Below are 20,109 nucleotides of genomic sequence, written 5' to 3'. Positions count from 1 at the left end.
ACTACTCTCTTTCACAGATCAATCAGCAAGGATTTATTAAGTGCCTGTGCGCCAGACACTGTGCAAGGGCTGGATGTTAACAAATCCATTTCCTTAATAATACGTTCTAAAATGCCGTATAATTGTCATGACCAAGCTCAGGCTTGAAGAAGAAAAAAGAAAATGTACCTTCTTCCTCCTGCTGTCAGACTCATTTGATGTGCTGGTTAGTTTATTCATGAGCTCCTTGAGGGTAGAAAGTGTCTTTTACCTCCTTCTGTATCCCTGACATTAGCAGGGTGCCTGACACGTTAATGTTTATTGAATTGAACGCCTTTCCGCCATCTTTTTCATACTTTACTATAAAGAAAGGCTTTCTGGTGTGGGCTTGGCAGGGAGGATATATTTGGAAATAAAGGCGATTTAAGAAAAAAATAAGACATTTCTAAATGCTTATATACTGGGGGAAAAAACATGAGTTTTCCTAGAGATAAGAGTCAGGTTTATGGATCTATCTATAATTTTCCTCCCCTCTTCTCTTTTTGGAAAATTGCAACATTTTCCCTTTTCCTGCTGTCCCCCGACCTCCAAGATCTGTTGGATATCCTCAGCAGTAGCTTTGGAATCACAAGTTTAATTAGCCCTTTGAGCACCCCATCTGGGTTGGTTGACAAACCTCATCAAGGTCAACTAGGCGTGCCCTTATTTCTTTCCTTATTCATCCTGGCCATGGGTTCCCTGTTAGTCATTTTCATCCTGTCATTTCCGGATACAGCATCATTCTCATCAGCCAAGAAAACAGATGCAAAATGCAAATTCAGCAGCCTTCCCATCCCTGAGGTACCAGTGACTCATCTCATTCATCCCAAGCTTCGTTCAATACCTCTCTTTCCTCCACAAGGAGTAAAAATAAAGAAAAGCATCCAAGTTTGGCTTTCTTCGCTCACCTCAGATCATCTCAGTGCTACTGTTCCAGTACTTAAGACTACTCTTTTGTAACTCCTCCAAATTAGGGAGCATTTCATTCTTTGTATTTGTATTCCCAGTGGCTGGCACATAGTACCTACTGTATTTAACATGCTAATTTATTTAATTAGCATTTAATACTTAATATGCTTGCTGATTGACTGATCCTGATGCCCTTGTTTCTACCACCTTGTATACCTGCCTCTCTAAAAACTTACAATAACTGATGATGATGATCAATAAATGAGCATCAATACATAAACACTGATTAAGTACCAATGTGCCATGCACTGTGCTAAGCCTAGCATTTATATCATACTTTAAGGTAAGGAAAATACTTTATATATCTCATTTGAATCCTTAAATAACCTTAGGAAAGGTAGGTGCTATTCTTAGAGGGAAAATGAGGCTAAAAATGTAATTTTGTCCATGGCCATGCAGTTAATAAGTGTCTGAAGCATAATTTGAACCAGGTCTTCTTGATTTCACATCCAGGAATCTACATCACGTCGGGGGCCTTACGTGCCCACATTAGTCCCTTCAAACAAATTCTTCTCTTTCCTTTCTCTTTGGAATTCCTTGTGACTTCAGAATTCCGTTCCTGAGAGCTTCCACTGCCCCTGAAGTATTTCAGTCCTACAGTCCTAGATATTCATCATTTCCTCCCCTACTAACTAGTTCCTCTCTACTGGAGAGAATGAGATCCAGAATAAAATCCTGCTCCCTTCCCCTTTTGGTAGGAACCTTTTTAAAGATGATATCATTTAAGCAAGTTCAAAAATTACTAGCTGCTTTGTTTGGCAGAGAGAATTAGTAATGAATAAACATTAATTAAAAATTAAATGGTTAAAACATAATAAATATGTGTCCATAGAGGCAGTCTCCCATCACTAATTGTATAAGGCCTCACTCCCAGACTTTAAATCCTATTTCCTCTTTCCAACTAGAGGGTCTGTAATATATTCCCATGACAAAATAATTTCTCATTCAACCTCCACTGAACTTCACCCAAATAATGTTTGTTTGCTTCCACAACATTCCTGGATTTCCTCAAATGAAAACATCTTCATAATATACGACAGCTCTTTTTTCCAACCCTAACCACCCAATTTCCTACCCATCCAGAGCCACATAGGGCAGGGACTGTCTGCTGCCTCTCTTTGTATCTCTACCACTTAGCACATACATAGTTAAATGCTTAATAAATGTTTTATTGCTTGACTGATTCCACCAGGTCTCACTGATAACTCTAAGGTCAAATTTGACCTTATTCTCAGTTATTGCCTACCTCTGTGCCTTAATCCATAGCCATTCACAGCTGTGGGCTTTACTAACCCACTTTTTAGATTTTTGACTCCCGAGAACTATGGGTTTGCCAACTAGTATTATTCACACAATTAAACTATTCTCCATAGTCTAGCTTATTCTTCAAAGTTTATAGCTTGACTGACATAAAGGGAAGTTTTCTCCCTTCCTTTTCCTTTTTGTCTATGGTCCCTTTGATTGGATTTATAAAACTCCAGACAAATACATCTTACTAGTCCTTGTTGGGTACACTTCATCACTGGCAAACAACCTGTTGTTTTGATATTTCAGGTCACTGCCAGAACTCCAAATCCCATTCTTAGACACCAAGTAGATGTGGATAAATTATGATCAGTTCCTGCTCAAAACTGATGGCATATAACACAGATACCCATAGATCTTTCAGGGAAATCCTAAGTGACTGTTATTTTCACTCCTCTGAATAGAAGCATTTACTACTCTAATGAGGGGCTGGCCGATATGATCTCAGTTATTAGAGCATATGAGACAGTATCTCCCTGCAGCCAACTCACGTTGGGCAAGTCTACATCTGGAAGCATATCATGCCATGCAGCGGAGTGGTCTGTCTCATTTGGGAGGATTTTCAGGTGTTAAATGAACTTGATCCCTCTCTTTCCTGGTGCTACCTGAGGCAAAACCTGTAAGCTTCGGGGAAGGAAAGGAATAGTGCCAGCAGCTTCCTCCTGCCACCTGAGCTGAACATGGCACCTTTGCTTCTTCTTGCCATCTCTTGGCTAATGCTGAGACCAAAAAACCCATTTTGAATCTGAACTCGCTCATCCCGAGGAGTAAGATGGTCCACAGGAATATGTTTATACTTCTGCTCTTGCTATATCTTCTCAGTAAATGTCCCTTTTACAAAAGGTAATTGATGTCAATTAATCATTAGTATTGAGGATATGTCACCTAGGTGACTCCAGTCAAAGAGACAATTAGCCAACTGATAGTGTGAAGGATTTACTGGACGAAGGCTTGGGTTGAGAGTGTTAGACCATCACTGTTCCTCACAGGAATCCCAGAATCCCGAGGAGAGATAATAAGGAGCCTTGCTCTGATGACCTGACCAACCAAGAAAGTTAGGATCGGGAGGGAGATCTGTCCCAGAGCTTGCATAAGTTACTGGAGATGGACAACCCTTTATCGAGATGCTCTGTGTGAAATCTAAAATGTTCAATGTAAGATAATATAGCCATTACTGCTTATTGCTATGGTGACATCTTAGAACATTTGTTTATATGTGTGTGTATACATATATTCATATACATATATACATACACACACACAAATACATGTATGTTTTTTTCTGTTACCTAATTTGCATATTGCTATTTAAATTGCCAGGAGCAGGCCCTGGAGCCTCTGAATCAGTGGCAGCCCTGGCGGTGGTTTCCAGACAACTTGGAAGATCCGCAGGGAAAGTCTGTCTCACTAGGGTGAGAAGGGCCTCCAGCAAACCAGGAGTGGGTGGGGGCAGCAGCTTCCAGGAACCTCAGCCCACAGACTGTAAGGGGGTGGATCAGGACAGAAGGCAGGCTCTTAACTGTGACTGAGGAAGGACTCTGTGGCTTTAGCATACTGGAATTTGCATGCACAGTAGAGCAGGGACTCTCCTCACAATTCCAGGACAGAAAAGATGGCTTGTGGGCAAGTCCCTAGAAGGATCTCTGAAAACCGATGCACAAAACTATTGAAGCTTGGGAAATTATACCCTCCACAATAAAAATAAAGCCCTATTTTAACAAAGAAATAAAAGCTGGGTAATAGGCTGGGAAAATGAGCACACAACAGAAAAAAAACTCTGACCATGGAAAGTCACTATGGGGACAAAAATCAAAACACACACTCAGAAGATAAAGCCAAAGCTCCTACATCCAAAGCCTCCAAAAAAAAAAAAATAAGAATTGGTCTCAGGCTCAAAGGAAGAGCTCAAAAAGGATTCTGAAATATCAAAATCAGTGGAGGAAAAATTGGGAAGAAAAATGAGAGCCATGCAAAAGAAAATACAAAAAGCTAATGAGAAGAATTCCTTAAAAATCAAGATTGGCCAAATGGGAAAAGAGGTACAAAAGAGAACTGAGAACAATGATTCCTTGAAAACTAGAATTGAGCAAATGGAAGCTAATGATTTTATGAGAAGTCACAAAACAATAAAAGAAAACCAAAACAATGAAAAATAGAAAATAATGTGAAATATCCCACTGGAAAAACAACTGACCTGGAAAATAAATTTTCATGTGTATTTGCTTCTTCTTTGTCATCATAGCCTAAGTTCCATATAAAAAAGGTTAGCTTAGACCATCATGCTATCTGCATACTACATATCCTTAGCCACCCTGCCCTTCCATCTCCTTCTCTGGGCCTTCATAACAAAATTACTACTCCTATTGTTTCCTAGAAGGGTTATGTCAAGCAGTTATTCTATGAATAACTTACCATTTCTATGACTCCTCAGATTAAAACTCCCTTTCCTGGCAACTATCCTTCCTATATATGTGAATTCCCCTATTAGAATATAAGTTATTTGAGCACAGAGATTACTTCCTCATATATATATATGTATGTATGTATGTGTATATATATAAATATATATGTGTGTATATGTATATATGTATGTATGTATAAATGGGTATATATATGTGTATGTGTACATGTGTATACCAATTGTAGATAGGTATGTATCATCAATACTCACCTAGTAATGACAAAAATTTTAAACAGTTCTTTATTAATTCATTTATATTTTCCACACAGCCTGAATATAGTAGAAATTGTAGTTTGCCACATTTGAAACTGCACTTAATCAGGAAGACCTGAGTTCAAATTCCACTTTTGAAACTCATCAGATATGTGATTATTCAATTTTCAACCTCAATTTCTTCATATGTAAAATGGAAATAATACCTCTAGTACACCTCCTTCAAAGAAGATGAATCTGTAAAGTGAAGACTAAAGGAAGCAACACAGATCAAGCGTTTCATAAACCTGAAAAGGCCACACAAATGTCGGCTGTTATTCTTAGCGGGCATCATTCAGTATATATCTGTTGATTTATTCCTTTTCACTTGACAATAGAAGCTATTCCAAGCTCCAGTCAGAAATAATTTTTGCTTCCCGCTCCTATCACTTGCTAAGATCCCTTGTGCCCTCCTTCATTTTCCTGAGCCCAATTTTCTATGCTATTTGACACCTTCTGTTCATGGTCAAATGGGGACCTACTTCATTGGACAGCCAAGTCTTCCTCCCCCAAGCTGTCTCCTGTCACTGCCAGAGTGACCCATAGTAACCTGACACATTTATAAAGGCTGTCTTTCATTTTCTCTCTCTCCCCCTCCCTTTCTCTCTCTCTCTCTCTCTCTCTCTCTCTCCTTCCCTCCCTCCCTCTTCCTCTCCCTCCCCCCCTTTTCTCTCTCTTTCTCTCTCTCCCCCTCCCTTTCTCTCTCTCTCTCTCTCTCCTTCCCTCCCTCCCTTTTCCCTCTCCCCCTCCCTCCCTCCCTCCTTCTCTCTTCCTCTCCCTCCCCCCCTTTTCTCTCTCTTTCTCTCTCTCTCTCCCCCTCCCACTCTCTCACACACACACTTACATACACACGCTAAAAATTAAATGCCAAGAGGTATTAATGGAAATGAGTCCTCAATTAAAAGGAAAACTTGGAGAACAAAATATGTCCACAGTCAGTACAGCATGTTCAAAAGCCTGGAGTTCTGTTGCAATCCGGGGCACAGAGGTCAGCAGAGAGACTGCTGATTCTGAGGTGCTGTGCCAAGGAAGGCCGCCTACAAGGGTAAAAGTACACCAAAAAAATCAAACCAAGGAGGCCGCTCTGATGCACCACAGTCCATCCCATTCACCACCTGCCCAGCGTAATAAGTGAAAGAGATTATTCCTACATTCCTCACCATTAAGGGAGCCACATAGGCCCCCAAGGGCTGGGAAGGACTTCTGGAGTGAGCAAGACCAATGCTTTTAAAATTAAGGAAGGAGCTAACAGTGAGAGGGGAAAAAAAAGTCTTTGCATCATTTGTGTGACAAAGGTCTCATGACCGAGATATGTAAGGAACGGATTCAGATTCATGAGAATAGAGCCACTCCTTCAGTTGACAAAAGGATTTAAACAAGGTCAAAGGAAAGAAAACCAAGCTAGCAACTTGAAAAAAGTTCCAAATCACTAATAATGAGATAAATTCAAATAAAAGCAAATCTGAGATTCCACCTCATGCCCATTACATTGGCAGAGTGGGGGGGGGGGGAGATGGAGAAAAGAAAAATGACAAATGTTGGGAGGGGCTGTGGGAAAACTGACACTGTTGGAGATGCTATGAATTTGGTCAAGCCATTATGGAAAACACCTTTAATCTATACCCCAAAAGTTACTAAATTGTGTATATCTTTTAACCCAGTAATACAACTACTAGGTCTGTAGAAATTCGACTGCCCAATCGAGAGTCCCAGACACCTTTTCTCCTTTCATGCCACACCTAGAACCTGAAAACTGGCTTGCCTGGACAATTCCCATAGCACCTATTTCTCCAGGCTCAGAAAAGAGTCCTAACCAGGGGCAGCAAGCATTGGATTCTATGATGTTCCCACAAGGTAGGGCACAAACTCCATGGGTGTGAGAGTAAGGGAGTGGAAGGAACGACATCTTCCACATTTTTTATTTTCTATAGGACCTACCATAATGAAGGATGCATTCAGCCCATACCCAGAATAGTCAACATTTACTGGATATATGAATGATGAATAATGGCATGCCACAGATATGGTCTGCATTCCTTCTCACTTCCCAATCAAGTAACTTTGGGGGAATCTTCACATTTTCTCTTGATTCCAGGAGGGAAGAACAATAGGAAAATGAAAAGGACAAAATTTCTTCCTTATAAGTTCACCATTCATGTACCACAGACCCCAGTTCCTATCCAACACAAAGGGAAAGGTAAGAAATGTGACAAACACCAACCACCTCAGGGGACTTGGACACCTGGTTTTGAGGCCACGTGTCCACCCAAATTATAGTGCTCATTACTCATTCCCAACCCACACACTACTCAACAAATAGCAAGCCCACAAGAGATGAGATAACCATTTCATGCTAAAGGCAACTTTGGCCATTAGGATCACAGAATCAGGATCACATAAATTTAGAGAGGGAAGGAACCTCATCTACTCCAATCCCGCCCCCCAATTTTAGAAATATGTAAACTGAGGCTGAGTAAGGAAGTCATTTGCCCAAGGTCACAAAGGTCAAATGATAGAGTTGGAGTCAGAAGAGGTCTCAGATATCATCTAGAGGTTATGTGACTTGGTCAGGTGGAATGTGAACCAAGGACTTTCTGCTCTGGGTCTGGTACTCCATTCACAACTCCATGATAGAGTGTGGAGCTAGGGCAGTGACAAGCAGACCACAAAGAAGCATCCTCTTTCCAAAAAAATAGCCCTAAAAGTGTGTCCCAGCACTGGAGGTGGAGAGAGTTCTCTAAAGCAATGTTTGAAAAACCCTTTTACTGAAACAAACTAACCTGCCCTAAAAGAACATCAAGAGATTCAACGGGGGATAAAGGCAAAGAGTTTCTCAGTATGTCAATTTTCTACTTTTTTAAAGAAAGGGGGTAAAAAAAAATCTTTGATGCATTCCTGGAAGGGGGCTATAGAATATACATGGAACTGGCAGACTAGGGGCAAGAAGATAGGAAGACCTGAATTCAAACACAGCTTCAGATACTTACTAGCTGAGTGATTCTGGGCAGTGTGTTTAATCTTTCTCAGACTCAATTTCCTCTTCTTCAAAATGGAAATAATGTATGAATGGGAATAAATATGTGTGGGGAGTCAAAGATTTTTTTGGAACGTTAAACTAGATTTCTCTAAAGAAGTTCTGGAATATCATTGCATCAAAGCTCTAGTATTGCAGAGACCATTAAACTCCAAGAGTCCTTATTTTACAAAAAAGGAAACTGAGGCCCAAGGAATTTCAGCATTGTTTAAGGTCACAGAGTTCTCATCAAAGGGAGGATTTTAAATCTTGGACTCCAGATGCAGTAACCTTATTCCTGTCACACATTTTTCTCAAGGACTTTGAACCCAAATGGAGTTTCATTTATATGTGTTGGCTTAGGTGTGATTCTGTCTGAAGACCTCTAATTAGCAAGTACTGCTAGAGCACCCAAGATCTACTCAGCAGGATGCACCCCAACCCTAGCCACTCCCATAGCCTGTGAGCCCTAAAAACCCTGCGAAAAGCCAGACAGTCTGGTCCTGAGCAAGGACCTCTGCCCCTGGACGTTCATTAGTCTGGCTCCACAGATGCCCCACGGGACTTTAACTCATCATTTCTTTGTTTAATCAGACCTGAGATTTCACAGGTGTAAGGAATTCCCCAAAAAACTCATAGTTGCTCTTCAATCATGTCTAATTCTATACAATCCCATGTGGGGTTTTTTGGTACTAGGATGGTTCACCATTTCCTTCTCCAGCTCATTTTACAGATGAGGAAACTGAAGCAAACAAGATGAAATATCTTGCCCAGGGTTATACAACTAGGAAGTATCTGAAGCCGTATTTGAATTCGGATCTTCCTATGAACATAGGGGACACCTATGACCCATTCGTACCTGCTCCAAACCTCATCATCTCGAAGTTGCCAGCCACCCTGTGAACATACTGTGAAGGGTCACACAGCCAGTAGCAGAGGGCCCTGGCCCTGGCCCTGGCTCTCCAGGCACTCCACCCATTGTCTTCAAAATCAAACCAGGTCACTGAGGACACCCAAAGGGGTGAAAGGCAAGAAAAGGAGATGTTCTGGGTGCTAAAGACAACTCCTTCCATTTCAAAACTCTCCTATGGGCCAGCTCCATCCAGGATATTTACTATTGGAAAGAAATTTCCAGGCATTATTTATTTGTTATAAATATTTTAGATATTTATTTTGTGGATAGAGGCAGCTAAGATCTATGTAACCTCAATTCCTAATGTTTCCTTCCTGAGAAATTAAATGATCCAATTAATTATATTGGGGAGAGGGGAAAAGGAAAAATCCATTTCAAATGCTATCTTTTAACGGAAAATCAATAGTATTTTAAAAACAGAATAGAAATGTTCAATAGCTTCATTTAAGAATAAAAACCTCACATTCTGTCTGTCTCCTAATAACCATGATGAGAGGAGGTTGAGGGGGGATCTAGAGGGTGCACATCAATCAATGAACCTGAAGTGAACACCGGCTCTGGGCCAGGTGCTGAGGAAACAGATCCAGGAGAAAAAAAAGTCTCTGCTCTCAAAAAACATTTTCTCAAAGGGGAGACTAACGTAGGAGCAGCGAGGTGACATGGGGTCAGGAAAACTTTTGAGTTCAGATCCAACCTGATATTTACTAGCTGGGTGAACCCGGTCAAATCACCTTACCACCGCCTGCCTCAGTTTCCTCATCTGTAAAATGGGAATGATAGCAGCAACCAGGTCCTGGAGTTGTTGTGGAAATCGGATGAGATAATATCTGTAAAGTACTTAGCATAGTAGACACTATAGAAATGCTAGCTATCATTATTATATCAGGCAAAAATAATTCAAACAAGTGCTAACCATTGATCCTTAAAAGACACAACCCTGGGGACAGGCAGAAAAGGAATGATTAGCACTCACATGTACATACCCCCCCCAAACACACACATACACACACAAGGGGTCAATGAGCCTGTTCTGGGCAGACAGCCTGCCCCTCCCCAGGGGGAGACACCCCATCTCTCACATGCTGCCCCTTCAGTTCTGGCATCTCCCAGCCCCAGAGCAGCAAGGAGCCTGAGGACCAGGCCAGAAAATTATCTCAGAAGAAGGAAGGTAGGAACACATTAGGCATGGGTGGAATAAATTAAGAGGAGGGCAGATAGAAGGGGGGGAGGGTCAATGATGAAAGGAGCACTAAACCTCCAGGAAAGTAAAGAAACAACTAATCTACCAGGGAAACACGGTACATCCTGATCCAGACAGAAATGAGAATAGAAAAATGGGAAAATTAATCCAATTGCCCTATAACTTTGGGGAGCAATGGGCCCCAGAGAAAAGATGAAAAAATGCATTTCCTTTTTGTCACTGGAGAGGTGGGGGACTATGGGTGCAGAACGCTGTATATATAAGTTCATCACTGGGTTTTGTGTAACCGTCTTTATTTGAAAAGGGAAAACAAAGTAAATGTTTTGAGGATGAGAGGGGAGGACCTAAAAACAACACCAACAAAACTTCAAAATAATTAGGACGTAGAAAATAACAAATCCTGGAGATCAGAAACAGGCTATTTTGAAGGAGAAGGAGGTTTATTAGGGACCCTGAGTTGTTTCAAATAAGCCTTTCCCATCTTCTTGTACTTCAAGGAAACGGATGGCCTGGACTTCTTCCCCTTTTGAAGCTCAGCTAAAGTATCCACTTCCTACATAACATCTTTCAATTCTGTCTATTCTACACCTGCCTTTGCCCTGTTCCTGTCATGGTAGGTAATGAGAGAGTGCAGTGGATGGAACTCAAGGCCCGGAGAGTTCAAATCCAGCATTAGACACTTACTAGCTGTGTCCTGAGCAAGTGACTTCACCTGTCAGCCTCAGTTTCCTCAACTATAAAGTAGGGATAATCACAAAGGGTTGTTGTAAGGATCAAACAAGGTAATAGCTATAAAATGCTTAGCACAATGAGTGGCATACAGTAGGTGTTTAATAAATGCTTGTTCCCTGCCCCCATTCCACTCCCATCGTATTATGCATTTAACAAATGCTCATTGGAGTAAGTTAGAATTCTCTCTCTCTCCCTCCCCACTCCTCCTCCCTCCACCTCTTTCTCCTCCTCCCCCTCCCCCTTTTCCTCCCCCTCTCTTTCTCCCTCTCCCTCTCCAGCCCTATCAAACGACAGAGACTCCCAGGAAAGAGATACTTGGGAATGGAATCACAGTCAGAAAGTCGCCAACCTTCAAGTGATCATTGGACCCAACCCTTAGGCTTGCAGTGTCTAAACTTTAAGACTAGAAGAAAAGAAGAGGCTGTGATCTGATTAGTTAGGAGAGTTCCTTATAAAGTTCCGGACACAGGGAGGAGCATACAGTGAGTACTTAATAAATGCATGTTCCCTTCCCCTGCTCCATCCAATTCTGCCTCATAGCAATGGAATCACAGTCCAAACAAAGAGTAAGATTCCTAGAATAAAATAAAGACAAGTCATTAAATCCCCCGAGCTGGATAAACAGAGCTCCAAAGAGCAGGCAGGGAGGGAGGGAGAGAGAGAAGTGAGAAGGAGAGGGAGGGAAGGAAAAGGAGAGAAAGAGGGAGAGAGAAAGTGAAAAGTAGGAAAGAATGAAGGAGAGAAAAGGGAGAAGGAGGAAGGAAGAAGAAAGAGAGGGAGAAGAAAAATGGAGGGAGAGGAAGGGAGAAGGAGAAAGAAAAAGGAGAAAAAATAAATGTTCTTTAACGGAAAAAAAAAATTAGCACATAATTTTTTTTAAGCATATGTTTCCATCAGAAGAAGTGCATCTATGTTAACATATATTGGATCACTTGCTGTCTAGGGGAGGGGGGAGGAGAAGGGAGGGAAAAAATTTTGAACACAAGGTTTTGTAAGGGTGAATGTTGAAAATTATCCATGTACATATTTTGAAAATAAAAAGCTTTAATTAAAAAAGAAGAGGAGAATAATAAAATTAGAAAAAAATTAGCTCTGTTCAGCTAATATGCTTCTTCCAGATCCCCTGACGTCGTCCAACACCTTCAGTCTTGCTATGTAACCCACCCACCTTTTCTGGTCATTCATCTCACTAATATCCTGTGCCATTTTGGGTGCCCACCACATGTCTCCGGCCTTCGAGGGACTCTCAAATCAACCCAGAATGTAAAGTACACAAAAATATGGCAGAAACTGAACAGACATAGCAACATTCATATCAGCCTTTCCCGACCCCCCCACATCTACTAGATCCCCCCACCCCAAATTACTCTGTCTTTACACCCAGTTTTTTTTCACCTAATAAAACATCTGGTCCTTGGGGCTTGGGACCTTCTGTCTCTGAAGGCAGGGTGCTTCCTGTTACTCTGGTATCCCAGGTTATAGTTTGCAAAGCACTTTATGATGGCAAGAGGAAGTTAGAGAGGAGTTCCTCTCAAAGGAGCCTGGGGGAGTGCTCTCTGAAACCCAAGGGCATCAGTCCAATTTCTCTCCTCCTCTTCTCACCCCGTCTCTTCCTCCTCCTCCCCACTGAAAAGAGACTAAGAGCTATTTTTATTCTTGTTTTACAGATTAGGAAACTGAGGTTTAAGTCGATAGCTTGTCCACAATCATGGAGCCAGGAAGTAGGAAAGGCAGCATCCGAACCCAGGGCTTCAGACTCCTACTTCACCGCCCTCCTCCCTCGATAGTATGGGATCACTGTCTCAGTCAATAACCTTTAAGCATCCACCAGGTACCAAGCTCTGTGCTACAAGCTGAAGGATCCTGGCAGTAAGAAGACGGGGCAAGGAAGGTCCTGAGTGGACCTGCATGTGGGGCACACTCTCTAGGACACTTAAAACTCTTGAAAGTTAAAAAATAAATAAATCAGCAAACTAACAGACTCTCGAAAGTTGCACATACAAAGAGCAAAACTACAAAGAAAAAGGCTGCCATGGAAAACCAGCAGCCCGCCTGGCACTGCCCCAGGACGTGGTGGAGCGAAGCTTGTGCCCAATCTGCCAGGAGGAGACAGAACGAAGTTACATCCCTCCCTGAGCCTGCAAAGGCCATGAACCCCAAGCTCTAGTACCCCCCCACCCTGAGACCTCACAGGATCAATGGTGACATTCATGCCCTCTTCCTCCCCTGGCACAAGCCGCCTTCTACTTCCTCCGCTAGCCTCCCACAGCAGGAAGTGGAGACAATGGGGCTCTCAGCACCAGGGGCTAGGAGTTCACTGGGATCCATCTCCGCCCTGGACATCAGTCACTCTCTTCCTGGCCTGACAAGGAGACAGCAGGGCATCTTCCCTTTCTGAGAGCTGCCCCAAGCACCAGAGGAGGGGATGGGGCAGGATTTCCCCTCCAGCTCCCTCAGTTAAAGGTGAGTCATCCCTGGCCCCCTGAAATCCTTCTCACAAAGCCAGATGGCTCATTTGCTTTCCAATTACATTTAATCACCCAATCATTGCTGCCAGTGGAGAACAGGAGGGACTGAGAGGAAGGAGGGGACCCATCCCTATCTGTTTATTGTCTCCCTCTTGGCAGGCGCCCACTTGGGTCCGCCTCAGCCACGGTCAAGGAAATCTGGAGGTCCGGGGGGAGGAACATCACATTTCACAGAAGGCGTCAGCCAGTCTGGCCGCCTCCGAGACAGGTGGATTTATGGACGCTCGCAGGGAAATAAAAAATGAAAACAACAACCCAGAATCTGTCCAGCGATCCAAAATCTGTCCAGCGTGTCCCCTGCCAATGCCCAGAGCAGGAAATTATCCTCCCCCTCCTACATGAGCAAAGGTGGCCGTGGTGGATGGCCAGTTCCCTCGGGCTACAGGGGAGGTGACAGAGGCGCGAGGAGAGCCAGAGATTTGGCCAAGGTCACACGGGTTAGAAAGGGAGAGCCAGGACCTCTGAATCCCAAGCCAGAGTCCCAGACTCAACCACCGGCTCTTGGCTGACGTCTTAGTGTGGCGGACTGCCGTGCTGGGCCTGGGGAGTGAGCGGAGCATGCATCAAGGTCAAGACACAGATTCAGAGAGGGCCCTCCGTAAGTGATCCCTGCTTCCTTTGGAAAGGCCTTCAGAAGAACAGAACTGCTCAGCCCCCCATTAGTGACACTGGGGTGTAAATGACGCTCACAGATAGGAAATTCTCCCTCAAGGCCAAGGAACTCGTGGCCCTCCCACTTTTTTGGGGGGGATGGGGGGAGTTTGTCATGGAGAATATTCAGCATGTCAAAGCCCAGTGGCTCTAGAACCCCAAGCGAGGGTCCCCTCCCATCCACACTGCCCATCCGGGGCACCTCTTGTCACATTCTTCAGGTTGTCCCTTTCTAAGGGAGTCCGTCCAACGGGCTGGGGGCCTTCCTCAAGGTGTCCCAACACCACAGAGATATCAGCGAGAACTACAGTCTTGCCATACATGACTCACTCTTCCTATACAACGAGTGACGTCCTTACCCACAATATGGCTCCGTGTCACCCTTAAATCATCCTTGGTTTTTTTCTTTTCCTTCTTAGCCAATCCCAGTTTCTCCAACTTTTCACCAGAGTACCTGTGCCCCAAGCTCCCAAACATTTCAGTGATTCAAACACTGCTTCTGTCCTCAAACTTCCTCTTGGACGTTTCTGTGGTTCAATACGCCCCTTCCCTTTTCTAACCTCAAAACATCCTTTGAGTTACCAGGGGGTAAAAGTGTCTTCACATGGGGAAGGACACAGAGACTTCTGGGTCCAAGCCGTTTTCATGGAAGTGACCAGACATCATGGAGCTTTCTTGGGTCATCAAATCTTTTGGGTGCCTTGCTTCTCTTCTCCCTACCCCTCCCTCAATCAGGAGAAAGAATGAACTCTATTATAAAGTTGCCCCAAGACCCTTGGCTAAAATCAACCAAGTGTAGATAGATAGAGCTAAAGAAGGTGGGCCAGAAGAAAGACAGATTTGGCAGAGACACGAATCACAGAATGCTGGAAGGACTCTGAAAACCATGGTATGCAGTCCCCTCTACAGATGAGGAGACCAAGACTGAGAAAGATGGAGAGCTACTCAGCTAGTAAATGTATAAAGACGTGCACAGAAAGGGACTTCACAGACCACCATGTTCCACCATTGAATTTAACAGATAAGAAAACTGACATCTACTCTGAGTCAGGATTCAAATTCAAGTATTCCAGACTCCAAGACTACCTAGCGCTCAATCCACTCTGCCACCTACAAGCCACAGGGTAGAAGCTAGGTGAATAGGTCTAGTTTCTAGCCTCCAATTTCAAATTAGCCCAACTTGGACAAGGATGTTTTCTAAGGGTTTCCAACACTTATTGGTTTGGGGCTTAATGGAATATTAAAAGCAAATGCAAAATGAAATGAAAAGGAATGCAATGAAAATATAAAATATGCTTGGAGAGGGTTGGCTAAAGAAGTCAGAAAACCTGGGTAGTCTTTTCATGTCAAAGACCACTGTTCATTTGTGCTCATCTTCATTCCCTAGATAGAAAGCTTGGCCATGGGTAAGGGCAGAGATCACTACAATGAGCTAAGACCTGCCATTTTTTCCTACTCCTGGGGAGACAACATGGTACAGTGGACACTGAAATCAGAGGTCCTAGAATTCACCTCCTGATTCCGGTGACTGAACTTCCCCGTCTGGCCCAGCTCCCTCTGGCCAAAAGAGTCTCTCAACTCCCTTCCAATCCTAGATCAATAATTGTGGCTTAAGAGTTGTTGATCATAGGAAAAATAAAGAAGACATGGAGGGAGGGGTCATGTTTTCTTTCTGGCCCCTATCCATTTCATAAAGCGTGATGTTTTTCCCCAAGAAATGGAGAGAGGGAATCAACACACACCCCAGCCCCTGCTGCTCATTCTCCTGGTTTTTTCCACCACCTCCTCCACTTTGGACGCTTCCCCGTGGTGGATGAACGTGCCACTGGATGTCAAGGGAGTCAAATGACTAATTACTCCAAACCCAATTAAGAGGATAAGAGATCTGAAAGAAGCAGCACTGTTCTTGTTGCCTGGCAGGCAATTATTAGAAAAAAGGAAAAAAACAAACCCCATGCCTTGCGTCTTGGGCCAGCTTCGTTTGCCTGCATGAGCGGGCCCAGCTGCAAAGGAAGTGTACTGGTCATCAGCTCAGATGACAAAAATGTACCCACTACGGGTCGTCCAAATGCCAATGTCTACAGCCCTATTAATAGCAGCAAGGGACACAAGGACAGACACACACACACACTGTGATGGAGAAGTGATGGGGGATGGGAGAAGGGCAGCACTGCCCACCCAGATGCCCAGAGTCAGGGCCCTTTCTTGTATTACACATGTCAAAGGCTCATATTCCTTAGAGGAAAGTGCTATATTGGGTTTTGTTTGTAAAGTCCTAAGTTGAGAAGCCTTATTGCACACTAGAATGCTAGTTTCAAAATCTGCAAGATCCATTACATTAGGAGAAGGAATTGACAGTCAATAAATCTCCTTCCAGTTGCAAATCTATGATCTCACAGATGCAGATAAATCACAATTTTTATAAACCTCAATTTCTTCATTTGCAAAATGAGGGGATTAGATTCCAAAAACGATAAAATCCCTCCCAGCTTTGACAGGATGATCCCTTGGCCCCTAGGCAGGTCCCTAAAGTTCTCAAAGCTCCAGACCACAGATTCACCAAAATCAGAGGAAACCATCCTGTGATCTTCCCTGGGAAGAACAGGAACAGTGGTACCTTTAACATATGTATTTGTCAGTTCAGGTCCAGTTAAAACCAAAACCATAAAAGACGTACAAATGGTGATCCTCGGGGCAGAGGAGAGGAGCATCGAGGGCAAGGTAAACATGCCTCCTTACCTGTCTGGCCACCCTCCGGGCTTCCCAGTAAGGTTTTGAGTCCTCGACGGCCTTGCCAATCTTTTTGACCAGTTCATCCAGTTTCACGGTCGCTTCTACCAGAACAGAACGGAATTTCTGGCGGGCATCCTGCAGCCAAGGAGACAAGAGATGCGACAGATACCAGTTAGATTCAAGAGGAAAGGGAAGAGAGAAATATGAATACCCTGCTTTAGGGAACCAGGACAGGAAGATTTGAAAAACTGAAAGGTTATCACAGGGAAGAGATGCCTCATCTTTTGCAGGTTGGCCCCAGAGGCAGAGGAAGAAGGGGAGGTTTGACAAGTGATTGAGCCTTTATTGAGATGTTTATTCTGTGTTTATCTTGTCTCTCTAGATAGAGAAATGGAAAGTTTCTTGTACGTCATTGAGCTGGAATTTGCAGCTTTTTACTGCTTTTTGGGGAGGCAGCAATGGTCCCATCATACCACGCTTACTGGGGTTTCTTGCTATGCTTCCTATGCCAGGTGCTAGAGATATGACAAAAATATAAGTTCTCTACCTTCAGGGAGCATACAGTCTATCAGTAGAAATAAAATGCACTCTGCAGAGAACAACTACAGAGTATGGAAATACAAGTAGTTGGGAGGGGCTAATACCATTCATATTTCCATAGTCTATCTAAGAAACATGGGTATGCTATATAATAAGGTTCACCCAAGAACAAAGAAGATACACAATTCTTGTAGCTGATAACAAGGTACAGATGCATTATTTGTTATTGCTTATTGTTATATTTGTTATATATTGTTGTAATAAAACTCCTTGATTATCACATTAAATTCAAATTCTTTTGACTTTCAGGGGCCTCTATTTAATGGCCCAACTGTCCAGGTTCACACCCCTTCATCCCCTCTCTTTACTCATTGCTCCCAAACTCATCCTAAATTTCCTATCTCCATCTCTTTGTCCACATTCTTCTCCTTCCTTCACCTTTTCACCTCCATTTGTCAAATGCTAGACCCTATACTTCCAGGGTCTAGTTTGAATGCTGGTCCTATTGTTATGGAGCCTTTTCCCTCCTCAGCTGGAGGTGATCTCCCCTCCTCTGAATCTCCAAAATACTTTGTCTTTGCCTCCTCCTATAACCCCAATTCCATTCTTTCTTGCTTTCGAGTTATCTATAATATCATTATCTCATCCTTCTTGTTCATCTTTACATAGCCCACAATACTTCAATGCCTTGTATATGTGTAGTTGTTCTTCATTTAATCATGTTCAGACACTTTGTGACCCCATAAACTCGTCCATGAGATTTTCTTCTCCAGGGCAAATAGGGGTTAAGTGACTTGGTCAGGGTCACCAGATCTTCCTGACTCCATGCCCAGCATCATCCATTTTATTCAGGGAATGAGGAAAGGAGCAGAAAATAACCATGGTCCTTGGAGGGGCCCAATGTGCCATCCCCACACTGGGTTCCCATACTCCTAAATAAGCAAGCAGCTCTCTTAACTTAATCCTCCAATCTTTCAAGCCCTCTAGAACTCAGCCCTTCTCCCAGGGGCACAGAGTTTGGTCCATAGAGACCCTAGTTCAGCCATCAGGTCACTCCATTTCAAGAATATCAATGTCACAGATCACAAAACACAGTCTCTACAGTGGAGGAATTCATGGTCCATCGGAGGAGGTGCCCTGTACACAGCTATGTACCAGACAAACAGGATAAATCAGAGATCATCAATAGAAGGAAACACTATTATAAGGGTCTTGTGATGCTGACATTCTTCCCCATACTTTGTGAAGAGCTAGAAGCCTCTTACAGATTCTCCATCTCCAACCAACATCCAGCCCAGGGCTAGACACTCAGTGCCTGTTTCAGTGGATCGGATCTAGGAGATTTGTTCAAGCTTAATCAAGGGCATCCAAATTACTTCCAAAGTCAAGTGAGGCTGGGGGGAGGCAGACAGGGGCAGGGCACGGCTAAAAATGTCATCAGAGAGGGGAAAGAACAGGGTCTAAGAAGTCTCTAGACGAGGTTTGGGAGGGAGAGAAGCTAGGGCTGAAGAATTCGTGAAAATCGAGAAATAGCAGCCATAAGGTCCAAACAGGCGGAGGGGAAAAAAACAAAAGGGAGAAATTTAGATCCGCATCCAAAAGGAGACATTTGGGATTATGCTGTTTTGTGATTGTCCCCACCCTCCAAAAGCCGCTCTTCTTTATTTGAACTTTTTTTTGGGGGGGGGGGGGGGATGACTAGAGAAGGGAAAAGAAAGCATATGATCCATGTAGCTGTCCCAAGGACAAAGATGTCAAACACTGCCTGCCCTCCCGCCAATACCTTCAGCAACACAAGGTGTACAAAACTCAGAGCTAGATTAAAATGTCACTGGGAAATATTTAACAAAATAAACCGAAGTGTAATACAGCATAGATAATCTTAACTTGTAATTTTCTAAGTCAACATGGGGTACAGGGACCTGTTTCTATTTGCATTTGACATTGCTGCTCTGTGTACCAATAAGGACCCCACGTTCCGACTTAGCTGCTTTTAGTCACCCTAACTAACCCCATTCCAGCCAAACTCACTCTGTTCCAGAAGCTAAAAAGATGCCTAAACTTTAGATAAAAAGAGGCTTTCTAATCTAATGGGTCACAAATTTCAGAAAATTTCTTGTAAATTCATGTCATTTTCGGACCGTTCAAAGAATCAGGAACGTTTAGCCTGGAGGAAAGAACCTGGAGACAGGCAGGCTCTGAGAGCTACCTTCATATATCTGAGGGTCTGTCACAAGGGAAATCAATTGGCCCCAGAGGGCAAAGTGGAGGCAGCAAAAAGGATAATTTAAGCTTGATTCCAGGACAAACTTCTGGATAATCAGAGCCATTCGGAAGGAAAATGGGCTGCCTCTGATGATCATGGGGAGGGTCTCCAAACCTAGGCTGGAGGGCCATCTGTTGAGGAAGATGTTTTCAGGTACAACTCACACTCGATGGGGTCCCAGGTCCCTTTGGGTTAAATGCCATGTCTTGATGCTTCTAAAAAACTAGCTCTCTCTGATACAAAACGACAGCATGCAGAAGATGTGATAGTGACTATTTCTCTCCTTTAACTCCCTTGTCTACTTTCACTTCACACTTACTGTCTGCCCCACCAACCATGGCTCCCATTTCCTTCCCACCCTCCCATTCTTCTCTCTTCCTCGCTGAGTTTCCCCTCCCCTTTGTGGGGACCTCAAAGTCCTTTCTAGTCTGGGCAAGCCTGGAGACTGACCATTCAGTGTTCCTGTGGCCACTTGGGCACATGGAACATGGCCAGCTCTTCCCACAGTTCCCATAGTGGCAACATAG

General features: G+C 43.5%; 1 protein-coding gene across 2 annotated transcripts in view; it reads right to left on the bottom strand.

The window, feature by feature from the left end:
* SH3BP5 (SH3 domain binding protein 5) overlaps positions 1 to 20,109 on the bottom strand; it is a 77,304-nt gene that overhangs the window by 31,461 nt on the left and 25,734 nt on the right. For both annotated transcript variants that reach the window (XM_051961491.1, XM_051961490.1), the window contains exon 3: positions 16,783 to 16,911. In XM_051961491.1, the coding sequence (XP_051817451.1) occupies positions 16,783 to 16,911 (129 nt within the window). The remainder of the gene's footprint in view (positions 1 to 16,782; positions 16,912 to 20,109) is intronic.

This window comes from Antechinus flavipes, chromosome 5 (genome assembly GCF_016432865.1).
Source record: "Antechinus flavipes isolate AdamAnt ecotype Samford, QLD, Australia chromosome 5, AdamAnt_v2, whole genome shotgun sequence".
NCBI lineage: Eukaryota > Metazoa > Chordata > Mammalia > Dasyuromorphia > Dasyuridae > Antechinus > Antechinus flavipes.
This window is presented reverse-complemented; position numbering and strand designations above follow the sequence as displayed.